Genomic DNA, 14,969 nt, shown 5'->3' with positions numbered 1-14,969 from the left:
AAGGACTCTTTCTATATTCTGTGGGTCTCTCACCACCTTCTCCAGCACAACCCAAGTGAAAGAATGTTTCTGCTCATCACAGTGCTGTACTAGTTTAGTGGTTAGTTTCCCTGCTCTGATGGTACTAAGATGCACTCTAATTTTTATCTTCCTGGTTGTTAGCCCTATGTAGTGTAGCCCACATTGGCACGTCAACCTGTACACACATTTGTAGTGTTGCAATTACCGAATTGCGTCAAATGTCAAGCTCTACCGGTGTTCAAAATTACACTAAGAGTCTTGTTCGTAAGGTTACAAATAGAGCATGTTCCACAGGGATAATGCCAGGGGGGATAGTTGTTTCTTTTTGTTGAGATCTGGCCCGGGTATGTACCAATTTGTCCTTTAGGTTACCTGACCTTTTAAGTGCAAATCTAGGGGGTGGCATTTTAAAATCGGGAGTAGAGTAAAGCCCAATGCTTCCGTATAGACTGACGAACACGAGTTGCTAGTGAGTCAAAGGTCATCACAACCGTGACGCACTCATTCCTAGTTCTTTCATTTTTCTCCAATAGTACACTACAGGGGTATTAAGAGCTCTTTTCTTGGCCTGATTGATTATTTTACGAGGGTAGTCCCTCTGCTTAAGTTTCTCACAGAGCCCTTCTGATTGTTCCAGGTAAGACACAGTGGTAGAGGTTTAGGGACGGGTAAGTGTATGCACTTGCCAAGTCGACATGGCAGTCCCAGACTGCACACAGGCTCTGCAATGGCAGGCCTGAGTCACAGTTTTTTTGATAAACAAATTTATATTGTTATGAGAAAAAATTACACACAACAAAACGTAAAAGAAAAAGATCAGCAAAAGCACGGAGCACAGTAAATCATGAACATTTACAGGAGCATGACATCCCACGATTCCCTGCCCCATCAGGCGTACACAAGCGCAGAAGTTAAACAAAGTATAGTGGTCATTCCACAGTACCCAGCCATTTCCCCCACACCCTACGGTACTTCTTGGGACATCCTCTTGCCACATACAAGATTTTTTCTTGGGTCGCGCACCAGTCCACCCCCCTACGCCATCTCCCAGGATCGGGTGGGTCAGGGCATTTCCATGCCGCCTCTATGTCGCGCTTGGCTACAATCAATGCCGTGTTGAAGGAATATCTTTTCATTTTTGGTCCCATCCAGCCCGTCTGTGATCCCCAGTAAGGAGTGACGTGGGTCATGGGGAACCGTCCATCCCAACACCTCCGTAAGCTCTTCTTCAATAGATCCCCAAAATCGCGCCAGGTAAGGGCATGACCAGACCACGTGGAAAAAGTCAGCTGGGGCGTGGCCACACCTAGCACAGGACGCGTTTGAGCACTGGCCCGCATGATGAGGGCGTGAGGTAAGCGGCGTGCAGGTAGTATAGCTGGATCAACCTAAGCTTGGCGGATGCTGTAATCGTCTTTGGTGCCATAAGGGCGTCACGCCAATCTGCCTCATCAAGAGGACCCATCCTGTCCACCCATTGGTCCCGCAACTTGTCCAGCGAAGTGGGAGTGTTATTGATAAGAGTGCAGTAAATGCGGGAGATACCCCCTTTGCCCAAGTCAACCAACATAGTTTGTGCCTCAGGAGGGCTGTACTCCGGGAGCCTGGTCTCTTCTGGGAGATGTGTGCGGAGGGCGTGCCGCAGATGCAGATATTTATAGAATTGGGATGGGTGAAGGGAGTAACGGGCCTGGAGTTCTTGAAATGAATGCAGGTGGCCGTTGGCCCAGACGACCCCGAGTTGCGAGATTCCGACAAGGTCCCACGATTTAAACCCCTGCAGCCCACTAACCTCATGGAGCCAAGTTCCCTGCCAAGTTCCCTGTGCATTGGGTCAGCCTACGCTTCCAGCGAGTGTGGCGTAGAGAAGCCCGACAGGCTAGCAGCACGGAACGTGTCGCATCAAGCAACTGAAACGGAATGGTTCCCCCATACATCATGGATTGGATTTTGGGTAGGCCCAGTTCGCTCAGCTCGAGACGATAGGCTGGGTCGGACCAGCCCCCGTTGAACCTATCGTGGACTACTAGGAGACGCGCAGCCAAAAAGTAAAGGTACAGATGCGTCATCCCCGTACCCCCATCAAAGGAGGGGATCCGGCAGGTGGTCAAGGCCAAGCGCGTTCTCCCCCCCCCACTCCAAAGAAAGTTAGCAGCGAGACTATCCAGTTCCCTGAACTAGGTTCTGGGGAAGCAGAAAGTGGTGTTCTGAAGGACATAGAGGAATCTGTGGAGGATCATCATTTTGAACAGGGCGACCCTCCCCAGGGGATTCAGAGGTAATGTCTTCCATTTTTGAAGGTCCTCATTGGCCTTCTTTACAAATGGGGCTACATTGAGAGACCAACCTAGTTCGGGAAGAAGGGTGACCCAAATCCCCAAGTATTTTACCGAATGACGCTGAAGCGGTATGGTGGGCCTGAGTCACATTTTACAAGCTGCTTCTGTGGGTGGCACAATCAGTGCTGCAAGCCCACCAGGAGCCTTTGATTTACAGGCCCTGGGCACACATAGTGTACTGTGCTAGGGTCTGACAAGTAAATCAAATGAGCCAATCATGGAATCACTAATCCATAACAATACTTTACAAAGGGAGCACTTGCACTTACTGAACAGCAGTGGCAAAGTGAACAAAGCATCTAGGTCAGCAAAAATGGAGTCCAAAATACAGTAAAACACAGGAAGTAGAGGCAAAAAATGGAAGGGAGACACACGCCAATGGTGCCAGGTCTAACAATGGGGAAATATGTAAAGGCTAGGAGAGGTTAATTGAATATGACATTTATGGACCCCTCTTTAGTGCTTTCAATTTGGTTGGCAGGAGGGGCTTTGGATTTTGATGGAAGAAACAGGCATTTAAATTTCTTGATAGACCTCCTTAAGCGTCTTCACTGGGGTGCGATTGCCCAAGTGAGATACGGTCAGAATAGAGAATGCACTCCTTGTTATAGATCAAACCGTGGAGTGAGACAGGGTTGTATCTTAGCCCCTTTTGTATTTCATTTTTTATATTAATTCTCTTGACTCAGTGTTCAGTTCTTATTGCCTGCACCACTAATGGTCTGCAGGTTCTACTTGACTCTTTCAATGAATTTTTGGGCGATTTCAACAATTCAAATTGAAGGTTAATCAACCGAAATCCTTTATCATGACTTGTGGCTTGAGAAAAACATGCACAGGAAACAACACCCTAGATGAGACTGTTATTGCTAAATTACAGAATTTTAATTATCTGGGAATCATGCTGGATGCTAATTTAAGATGGGATAAGCTCTTTGTTCGGAGGGCTTATAAAATTTACTGGGGCAGTCAAATCAATTTTGAATTTTGTGAAGAAACTTGGTGATAAACCTATCAAAGATTTTATCATTCTGTATAACAGTAAATGCTTTTCTTTGGGGATACACAGAGAAGGCGTGTGGGCCTATTTCAACCCAGGGAATCTGAAAACCTTTGGAAATAAATGTTTATGTAGGCTTTTAGCAACTCCCAGGAGCACCACAAGCTTTATTACCCATTCAGAAGTAGGCCTCTCTTACATGGAGGCCTTGGTAAAAAGTTCACATTTGCTCCTCTGGTTAAAGATCTGGCACTCTCTGTTAACCAAATTCTCCCGCTTAGTGCATGAGGACTGCATAAAACAAGACCATATGGATTCTATTCCATGGTTGGCCTTTATCAAGAAATACTTTTTAGAACTTGGGATTTCAAACCTTTTTTATTGTCCTTGTGAAAACGATAATAATTCCAAGACACCTGTAAAAGCTGTATTCTATGTACATAGAAACGAACCTAGATGTTCTAGAATGCTATCAATGGAATCGGTCCTCTGCCAATTAGTAATCGCGACTATATATGGGATAGAACCTTATTTACTCTGGAAAACCGACCCTAAGCACAGATTTGATCTAACCCATTTTAGACTTAGCACAGCACACTTTCTTGTGGCTTTTCCAAAGCGTGGGACTTGGTTTTCCTCCTTGTCATGTTGCCCCTGTTTTAATTCTTTATGGCAATCCGTTGTTTGTTTTACCTTTTTTTTGTAGCTTTTATGTCACAACAAGATCCCAATTTTTGCGTCCTTTATTATGTGCTAATCTAACCCAACATTGTGCAATGCAGGTTTGCATTGCTTACGGCGCTTAGCCACGCAGATTATTTTTTCTGCTGTAACTAGCTACATTTGCAAGGCACTTAGAATCAGGAAACCTTATGACACCTAGGGCCTGTTTGTAATTTGTGTATTGCCACCAGATTGCTGTGTTATTTAAATAATCTGTCAAATGCCAGAAAAATATACCTCTCGATAGGCGAACTCTACGTCTGGCTTAGTAGATGGTTGTATACGTAATATTGTGTCCTTGAATGCCTAGGGACTTTTCTCTTATTGCTGTAGCTTTCACGCTGTCTATAGAGATGTAGATTGTTTTTCAAGTAATTTTTTTTGTTATTCTTGGCAGCTCCTGATGTCAAATTTGCATGCTTGTATTCAAGGAAATACATAATTATTGCTCTTTCTTGCTGTTTTCATTCTGATTGCTTAATGGGCCAACTCAGTGAACACTTTATATGGTTGCGTGTTAACAGCTTGGGAAGAAGATTTTCTAGAAACATTACCATATCATTTCATTCTTTTTTTTTTTTTTTTTTTTTTTTTTTTTTGAAAAACCTTTATTGACATTTCGATCATTGACAAGTATGGGCCTACAACCCCCCAGGGCCGGCCGCTAAGCAATCAGAGCAATAAGGTCAAATATAAGCACATGCGGCACCTCGGTAGCAAAATCTTCATACTAAGATAGTTCGGCCCGGGAGCCGCGCAGGTAGGACACCAGGAGAAAAGGGGTTTTTCATTTTATAATGAAACAAAACAGTAGGATCAGGTGCCAAACAATTTCCCAACAGCGATAAAGGGCAGGCCGCATGATAGACGTTAGCAATAAACAGCAATCTATCGAATCCATGGCGCAAACACAGGAAAGGATGGGGAAGAATATCAAAAACAGTTGCGCCTGCAGGCCCCCATACCTAACGCCCAGAGAACCCCAGGAAACTATGGCACACACGGAGAGACAACGGTTCACAGCAAAAGAGGCGTACCACGCTGATCCCAGAAAAGAAGAAACAAGAAGAAACAGAAGAAAAAGAGGCCATGGAAAAAGAGAGGAAGACTGAGAAAGAAAAGAGTCCCCCCCCCAACCCCCCACCCTGCACCTCTGCAAATGAGTATGGCCCCTCCCCCCAGCAGTGTGCCTGTCGCCCTGGAACTAGACCCGAAATATAGAAGAAACAGGGAAAAAGGAATAAGAAAGAACCCCACCAGGCGGGGGGGTGGAGAAAATATAATAAACTGGAGGAGGGCCTTCAGAACATACCCCCGGCTTCTCCCTCCTGCACAGTAAGGTATCCCAACAGCAAACAATAAGTAGCACCAAATCGACCATAACAAAAGGGGGAATGGGGAGCATTGCGCACCGAATATGTTAGTAAGTATGTCCTGGGAGTACACAACCGTGAGTCCGCCCGTCTACCAGATGACCACCCCGAGGGATCAGCCTCATCCCTGACCACTCCTGGCGATGCTGCCCATGCCTACCCCTCGACCCAGCGCCATGTCCGATGCTCCAAGGTGAAGGGATGTCCCAAAGCAACCGGGAAGCGACGCAAACAGGTGGGGTGGAGGTCCCAGAACGCCAACACCGTCCGCCTCTAGGAGGGACATCTTTCCCAGTGCTGCCCCAGGATCTGCACTGCACACAAGGTCCGGGAAGGCTGAATCATCCAAAGTAGACAGACATTGCTGGTAAAGTCCCCGGGTCACCGGAGGTCGTGCACGGGACGAGGCCACCACCTTCCACTCGGAACCACTACCTCCGGAACAGATCAAACCCTCAGTCAGCCGATCATACGGTAGCATACTGTCCGGAGTGTCCGGCTGTGCACTAATCGCAGGGATGGCCGCGACATTATCCTCCTGTGTGCAGTGTAGGAAGTCCCTGTGGAACTGTGGACCAGCATGCCGCCATTGTCCCAACGCTGATGCCACACCGTCGATCTTACTCCCCAAGACCTCGATGCCACGAGCCAAGGAGAAATGAAGGGCACCAAGGGCCTCAAGGAGGTCGCCGTACCCCCGCACTGCTCCCCGCGGTCGCTCTGCCACACTCCCAAAAGTCACACACTCCCAATCCCGCTGCGACCCGGTGGACAGGATAGTAGGCTGCATCGCAACCAGATGGCCGCCGGGGGAGGCCCGACTCGTATGGGGGGCCGGGACCCAGGGACAAGCACCTCGGGGTTCACGTCGCTGGAGACAGGGGTCCGGGGGCAGGCACAAATTCAGCCGTTGCGTGGACTCGGGCAACAGTCGTCTCCACCAAGGACCAGCAGCCGCGAAAATCCGGGTGCAGTCTGCAAGGATCAGGGCGAGCTAGGGGCGGTGTCCGGGCAGCTCACTGTCAAAGGCAGGGGCAAACACCGAAGAGTCTGAGAACTGCACCCCCGGGCATGCCCTCGATCCACTACGCTTTAGCAACGGGAGCGGCCGCGGCGAGATGCAGGCCGGGGACAGCACCGCTCCGGTGGACCGACTCCACCCAGTCACCACAGGCCGTTGTTGTTAAACTGCCACCCGGCCAAGGCGTCCACTCGAGGTCCCGGCTCCGGGGCTGCACGGGCCGCAAAGTTCTTCCGCAAATTTCTCAGGCGGTACAGTATCCAGAAACCCCGGAGTCACACGATCTGTTGCCACTCTCCTTCACAAACACGATCCCATGGCGCAAGCTGAGGATCTAGTACAGGATATCCGTGCGGGATGCGGAGGTTCACGGAGCCGGGAATCTACGCTGCCGTCTCGGTCGCCATCTTGGCTCCTCCCTATCATTTCATTCTTGGCCTTCTTGTATGCAAAAAAGTTTTATGTAATTTCACATGTTTTTATTTTCAAGGTCTTTGTGCGCTTTCTGCAAACAAAAGATTTCATGAAAATTAAAACGTAGAAATAATCTGTTAAAAGGGAAATTTTAAGTTAGTTAGACTGAACCAGTGACTCGCAGCTCATGACCTTTAAAGATACGACGAAGGACCCAACCACCACCGATTCACCCGCCTCCATAATTTCAAAGTAAGCTGAATTAGTAACAAGGACAACAGTAGTGCATTTTTTTTTTTTAAGTTAAACAGTTATTCTCTATAAAATTAAAGTGAAACACTCTGGATACCAATTTTGACCACATGCCTGAACACTTTTGACATAATCAAATAATTATATAATCCTCAATATCTTTGTTTCTACCCAGGGCCTTATTTATGCAGGCTAGCAATCAAATGCAGAGTGAGTTGTATTTTTCTCCATGAATATTCGCACTAAATTAAAATTGAGGTATTGTTAAGTGAAAAGAGAGTAAATAAAATCTACCCTTGACCTTCAAATTTTCATGCCACTTGAAAAATGTACGCATGACAGAAAGTTTAGCTGGTGGGTTTCGCAATTACATGCGCGATGAGCTGCTCCAGCCCCTTTTAGGGTTGCATTCTGGGATTTGCAGTCCTGGTTGCAAAATTAGATAAACCCTACTACACGTTGTAGCATGTAAATAAGAAAGCTGGACTGAAGGAGCCAGTCACGGATCAAGGTAGCTCGGCAGGGCTATGAAAGAAGTTTACCAAAGAGTTCAAAAAGAGATATAATTAAAGTTACCTGCAAATATGGCATCTGTGTCGTCACACGCAGTTTGTGTTTAATGTTTGCTCCAATGTTAGGTTAGCAGATCAGCAACTGATGTGAAAGAATTGAATATGAATTCACCAACGAATTCCATAAAACGGAAACCGATGTCTGCAGATTACATCATAACAGTGCAAAATATAGCTGGCAGGAAGAAGAACCATTAATCTAATGGCAGGATAGTGAAAGGAGGGAGGCTTTTCTTAAAAATTTTATAGACGTAAAAATGCATAATCTTTCAATAGCACAATACAGCCCGTGGTAAACTGACTTCATCGATGTCTTTTTATTCCTAATAGTTTAATTTCCTGTCACTAGCACGTGTAAGATGAATAGTATTTGCGTTGTATCAAAATTAATGTTATTTGGTATCATTACTTCACATGCTTTAATCTCTCCGAATTAAAATTTGTGCAGCTTTGGATGGCAACTACGAAGTGCCCCTTGGGATGTAATATAATAATTTTCAAAATAGATTTTTTTTAGTGTTTCCTAGTACAACTAGTGTAACCTGTCTCTGTAGTCCTACCTTTCGCATACTTTAGATCTCTGGTATTATTCGGATTTGGTTGTAGTATAAATGCTTTTCTGCAGCATGAAAATGAAGAGAAGTAATTCCTTTTAAATTGTCACTCCCACTTTGGAGAGGGTCAGTGTGAGAATAAATAGTCATCCCTGATCTCTGCGAGAAGAACAAAGGTAACCTATGTCTAAAGAGAGAATGTTATTGTAGTCACCCTTAAAGTATTAAAAACCATTCTAAAATCGAAGTACATAACGTCCTCGTTAGATTATTTGGCATTTATCTAGTCCTATTGCACATATCTTGATATAAATATACCTTGAAGCAACTGCTAGACGGGTCCTTAAGATTATTTAAAGTTTAAGAAAAGTTTGAGGCACAGAGTTGGATTTTTGTATCTTGTGTTTTCAGATGCACATTTAGTCACTAAGAAGCTTTCTTTTACCTGTCCCCTGTCTACTTCCATCATTTTGTGCTATTGTACTTTCGTTTGTTCTGCATACGTTTTAAGTATTCCAGCAAACCCTAATAATGAACTCTGCAAAATATCTGTCTTCCTTCCTTATAGAGAAAACCTCTGACTACGAACATGTCAAGGCTTGTGAAACATGAAGAGCCTGTTGTCAAGAATCACAAGGACTCTGAAGATGGAGAGATGACAAAAGCAGAGGGATCAGTTGTACTAAAGCCACATGAGATCACAGATAAAGAGCATCCTGAAAATGATCAGCCATCTGTCAATGAGCAGTCCATGGAAAGAGAGGCACTTGATGGGCAAGAATCCTCTGTCCAAGAGCAGCTGGACTCCAGGGGTGGAGAGACTCTTACAGTGAACGAGCCATCTTTCCAAGAGCATGACTCCGGTAATTATGCACATTTTGAAGGTAAAAAAACCTCTATCCTACAGCATCCGGATTTAAGAGATGGAGAACATTTTCAAGCGCGAGAATCCTCTATCCTACAAGAACAAGACACAATGGACATAGAGCCTAAAGATAGGGTTGAAACATCTGTCCAAGAGCAACAGAGTGTTGCGGATAGAGAGACGCTTGAAAGTAAGAATCCGTCTGACCTAAAGCCACAAGAAGCTACGAAGGTGCAAAGTCTTTTGGGAGATGAGTCATTTGTGATAGAGCTACATGAGATTATGGAAGGAAAGAGTCCTGGTGGAAATAAGCCTTGTTCACTAGAGCAGGAGGTAGTATCTCTTAAAGGAACGGAACCATGTCTCCTGGAGAAGCCAAAATCTGACATGAGGCAAATCCCATCCTTTATTCATTCATTCATTTCATTTATTCATTCATTCAGCTCCAGTGAGGAAGAGGTTATTCGAGGGAAAGAACAGTCTGGCCAAGGCCAGGCAAACCTCACAGAAGCTCTTGAAGAGAAGCCGTCTCTTTTGGTTTCTGAAGAAACTAGGATTAAAGGAGAGAACATAAATGATTTGGCAAAGAGAAACAGCACTGGAACAAAGGAGAGAACATCAGGCATAGTTCAAATGGGTGGCAGGTTACAAACGGGAATGAATGAAAAAGACAGGACTTCAGGGGAGGAGAGCACACAGAAATGCAGAAACAAGCTACAGGAGAAGAAGGTTACAGAAGAAATCACATCTATTGTTTGTTCCCATGGTTCCCACAATGGAACACAGATTATACAAGGGGGGGACGCTTCTCACTGGCATCGACCAGACTGCAATGAGGGTAACAATAAGACTGTTGCCAGGAACTTACTGCACTTAGTGGAGAGAAAAAGGTGCTCGTCGGTAATTGAAGTAGGGAGCCACGAATCAGCAGGACCAGGTATGTACAATTTGAATTTACTTTAAGGCAGTTGTTTCTAATTATTATTGACAACATATCAGATGTTCTGGCAAGCAAGAATCACTTTTTATTCTGATTTCCCACAGCCCATTTGACATGTCTGACTGCTTCAGATTTGAACTGGTCTTCTCTGTTTTCCCCTGGAGCAAAGCAGAGCTCAGCGGCTTTTATTTTAATTATTTTTATCTCACCCGTTTGAAAAGTTTCCTTAGGGCAAACCAGTCCCGAGAGCATTAAACAACATTTCCACGTTTTTTTAGATGAACAGTACATAATGCAGCCATTCAAGTTGCGATTTGTTTAAAAGATACTATGCATATTAAACAAATTAATTATTCTTATAATCTTACATTATTAAAGTTAGTTTATTCAATGACTGCTATGATGAAGGTGAAATAAAATCTTGTACTGGGGTTGGGAGGGGGCGGGGGTGTACGTGTGTGTTTGTGTACGTGTGTGTGTGTGGGTACGTGTGTACCTACACTTACATCCATGTGCACTGATGGTGTTTTTAGGCCATATTAAGAATGGGGTCCCTCAGGCTGATAGCGGTGTAGGCAGCTTGACTCTGGAGACTCCGATACGGCGCCCCATGAGGAAGGCCCCTGCCTACATACTGTGCACTGCAGCAGGGTTGAGGCGCTGATAGTGGGGGGTGCTGTGAAGCGGAGAGGGAGCAGAAGTGATTTGTGGCCTTCTTTTGGCTCCTGAAGACCGCAGCCTGTGACCGTGGGCTTCGTGGCACTCTTCCATCCTTTATTTAAACGGGTATTTTGGGTTGGGACGACGCAGCTTTATGACGTTTGCCGAGATTATAGAGGCTGTCATATTTTGTAATTACCCGTACCAGTTTCACGCATTTCTGCACTCTTGCAGCGGCTGTTGCCACTTTTGTAAAAGCTGTTCAACTGCACCCTCCTGTCTTGAACTTGTATTATTGCAGCATTGAAGGGTATTGAAACTTTGACAAGGCATTTGAAGATTTACTGCCCTAAATACACATCCTATGAGGACTGGATGGCTGCCAAGCTATTGGACCTGCTCTCTTAGATTATTCTATCGTCTTCATATTTGAATGGGATAGTTTCACATACTGCCATACCAGCTGTGCATATCCTTACCTCTTTCTATGAGAGCTATAGAGTGGTCCGATATCTGTTTCCGTATCAAATAGATTGGTATTTGGTCCTGTGCTTTATGTCCCTGAGTGTGCAGTAGAGCATAAACTTCCAGGTTTCCATGCAAATGCTGTCTCGCAAAAAAAAACCCAGAGGTGCTGCAGTTTAAATAGCTGCAGTTACACCGAAATCCCTTGTGGCAGAGCTGATGAGCATTAAATTCTCTGGTACCACATTTGCAGGTAAAACCAAACCAGAAGTTGAGTGGAGTCTATAAGTGAAAGCAAAGCGAGACTCAACCTCATGCTGCCACTCTGTCTCCAAAGAGAAGGCACCAGGGCATCAAGATGCAAGTCGTACTCCACTGAGGTTGCCAGTCACTCAGTGGGTTCCTCAATTCATTCCGACCCTCCGCATATTTCAAGAGCCTACAACAACCCGGAAGCACAATACAACTTTCAAGGAGGTCAAGTTGTAAAGTTTCAACGCACTTTTGGCTCAATCTTGTGCTACTTCGGGCCCCATGGAACCTCAAGGTCTGCAGTTGGGTTACTTCCATCAGGTCCACCCCTAGTGTCGTCTGTTCCCTTTGGGACACTTTACTGGGCCTGTACCAATACCAGCACAGGCTCCTACTCTAGGCTCATGGTCCACACAGGTCCCAACTGCTCTGACATCAGTAGCAGCGCCACGGGCACTGGAAAAATGCTCCAGTGCGGTCATTAGTGTCAGACCCTGAACCAATCCTTGCTTGAGTCTGACTGATGTTACATTAAGAAATTGCAAACTCAAAACTAGTCGTCCTGCACCATAGTGCCTCTTCTGTGTCACACCTACCAGCAGAAGCTCAGTTATCATTTTGGTTCGGACTCTGATCCTGTCAAAGACCAGGGGCTCCCCAGGATGTTGATAAGGGTGATGACTTGCTCACCTATCATCATACTGATGATGCTTAAACACTGATTTGCAGAATGCCAGTGGGCTTGAATCCTCGTCTAAGACATAGCTTTTATCTTCACTTTCCCCACCAAAGACAGAGACTGCCTCATTTGTAGTAGATGTCTGGAGGGCAGACGAGGAACTAGAATTGCGGCTACTCTCCCTTAAAATCAAAAGAAATGTTCTAACAGAGATTATTGCAGCTTGGGCCAGCGACGTTTTTTGTAAAACATGTGTTTATTGACATTTTGTAAAGAACAGACAGCATTAGGGTCACATCCCTGAAAGTATCCGTATCATAGAATACAATGCACATTGTCATAAGATAGCCAGATAAAGGGCGATGGTGTAAACATTGCCGTATCCGCCTGCTAAAAGAAAGTCTCTATTGAGTTGTACAGTTTCTTATACTATCCCAGATACAGCATGGTAAAGGCCCATGGGCAAATGATCAAAACCAAATATGTCATGACCCTTTTTCAGTTGGACCTTCCAACCGGGAAGGCACTCGTTGGGAAGAATAGGATCTACTCTACTAAACCGAAGAACCCTCAGATCCTAACCCTCCACCCTCCCTTAACTAGGTGGTTGGTGGTGACCTTTTCTAAGAACCTTTCGTGGTCGGCAAGGCTGCAATGTAGGCTATTAAAATTGGAATAGGTGCATGTCTCGGATCGATGGGGGGCTCACCGCTAGGGGCAGGCGCTTTGTGTGGAAGGTGACAAGGGACCCCATGTAAATTCGAACCCCTTGTAGTCGTTGCGGAATATATCCGCCATCCGCTCCAGGCTGAGAATTCTCCATAGCCGTGAGTGCCAGATAGAGAGGGATGGAGCTGTCTTCCTCCAGGTCGCTGCAATAGTTATCTTCGCCGCGCCTATGCAAGACCACATAATGTCTTTATCAGCCCTGGTCTGGTGTTCGAGGGAGGGATCTCGTAGACCCAGAAGTACACCTTCCATAGTGGTCGGTATGGGGTACCCTAGTATAGTTTTAATGTGGGCCTGGATTTCTTCCCAGAAAGGACGGGTGGTTAGAGACAGTCCCACAAGATATTTTGGAAGTCCCCCATTAGCCCACATCCCCTGCAACACCGGTCAGTCGTGCTCGGAAAAATCCGTTTGAGTTTGGAGGGAACTAAGTACCAGTCCATCATTGTTTTAAAGCGTGCTTCTCTGAGTTCTAGGGAGTGATTGAACTTCGATACGTCAGACCATAGGGCCGTTCATTCTCTATCCTGAATATCACGCTGCACTATCCCCTCCCACATAGACATGTAACGTGGTTGGGCGGAGTGGGTGTTGGAGAGCAAATAGTTGTAGAGGAAAGATATCACACCTCTCATGGAGCCCACTGTTCTAACATATTTCTCAAACCAGTTTTTTCCCTTGTAGCTTGTTCTTGTATTTGAGGGGTGAGTGCCCAGTGCCGGAGTTGAAGGTAGTGAAAGTGTTCCTCTGGGCCCAGGTGGCCCTTTTGCAGCTATAAAAAGTGAGGATGTTGTGGTTGTGGAACAGGTGGTCGAGCATGAGGCAGCCTCCTTCTCTCCAGGCATCGAATGGGCCTTCATGGAGAGCTGGCGGAAAGGCTGGGTTAAAATGGATCGGAGTGTACGGGGAGGGGCACGTGGTCCACTCCTCGCCGACACAGAATCCCAAACCCTCAGAACAGTGGGGTGGGGGTGCTAATGTACTAGTTCGCCGGGCAGTCTTTCTTGGCCTTCCAAATTAAGTCCCAAATTGTCCTCCCTGCCACTTCCGTATCCATATGGAGCCATTGCTTCCCCGATTCCCTTTTAAACCATTCTGTCACAATTAGTAGTTGAGTCGCTTTGTAATATAGCCCAATGTCTGGCAGCCCCTTTCGCTCTAGGGCGCCGCAGAATGTTAAAGGATGGACGAGCCCTTCCCGTTGCCATATGAAGTGTGTAAGTAACAATTTAATTTTAGGGAGAAAGGTGGTGTCCAAGTCAATAGGTAGGGCTTAAAATAGATATAAAAATTTGGGCAGTAGTGTCATCTTAATCGCATGAATGCGGCCAAGCCAAGATATGAACAGGGGCTTCCATCATTGGAGATCTTTTTCAATTTGACGGAGGGCCATCGGAAAGTTGGCCTTGTAAAGCCCCTCCACCCGTGGGGTTAATTGAATTCCTAAGTACTGGAAAGAGTGGCTAGTCCACTGTAGGGGGGTCTGAGCCTGGAGGGTCTGTGCTTTATCGGCTGGCAAAGTGATGTTAAGAACATAGCACTTGTCCAGATTAGTCTTAAAGCCGGCTACTACCTCGAACTTGGCTAGTTCAATTTCTAGTGCAGGAAGGGACCGGGGCGGATCTGGGAGTGTGAGAAGTACATAGTCTGCAAAAAGCGAGATTTTGTGGTCCTCTCCCTCAAAGGGAATCCCCTGTATTGCCACATTGTTTCTAATGTACATTGCAAAAGGGCTCAATACTTAATGCGAAGAGCAGGGGTGACAGAGGGCACCGCTGCTGTGTGCCTCTTGAAAGGGAGAAAGGAGTCGACAGCACTCCGTTAACCTGTACTCGAAAGCGGGGGTGTGCATAATTGGCCTGGATCATGCGAATTAATTTATCAGCGAAACCAAAAGATTGAAGCACTCGAAAGAGAACCGCCCAATCCACCCGATCAAAGGCCTTCTCGGGGTTGAGTCCTACCAAGACCACCGGTATAACCCTTTTAGTAACTTTTTCGATGAGATGTATTGTGCGCCGGATGTTGTCATGGGGTTGCTGGCATTGGATAAAACCAGATTGATTGGGGTAGACTAACTCAGGCATTAGGTTTTGAATCCGATTTGCCA

At 45.9% G+C, this 14,969-nt stretch overlaps 1 protein-coding gene across 1 annotated transcript in view; it reads left to right on the top strand.

The window, feature by feature from the left end:
• LOC146855854 (uncharacterized) overlaps window positions 1–14,969 on the top strand; it is a 68,026-nt gene that overhangs the window by 15,326 nt on the left and 37,731 nt on the right. The window contains exon 3 of the mRNA XM_085653796.1: window positions 8,838–10,071. Within this exon, the coding sequence (XP_085509922.1) occupies window positions 8,859–10,071 (1,213 nt within the window). The 5' untranslated portion in view covers window positions 8,838–8,858. The remainder of the gene's footprint in view (window positions 1–8,837; window positions 10,072–14,969) is intronic.

This window comes from Triturus cristatus, chromosome 4_1, assembly GCF_964204655.1.
Source record: "Triturus cristatus chromosome 4_1, aTriCri1.1, whole genome shotgun sequence".
Classification (NCBI taxonomy): Eukaryota; Metazoa; Chordata; class Amphibia; order Caudata; family Salamandridae; genus Triturus; species Triturus cristatus.
The sequence above is the reverse complement of the archived record's forward strand: the minus strand, read 5'-3'. Positions and strand labels throughout refer to the sequence as shown.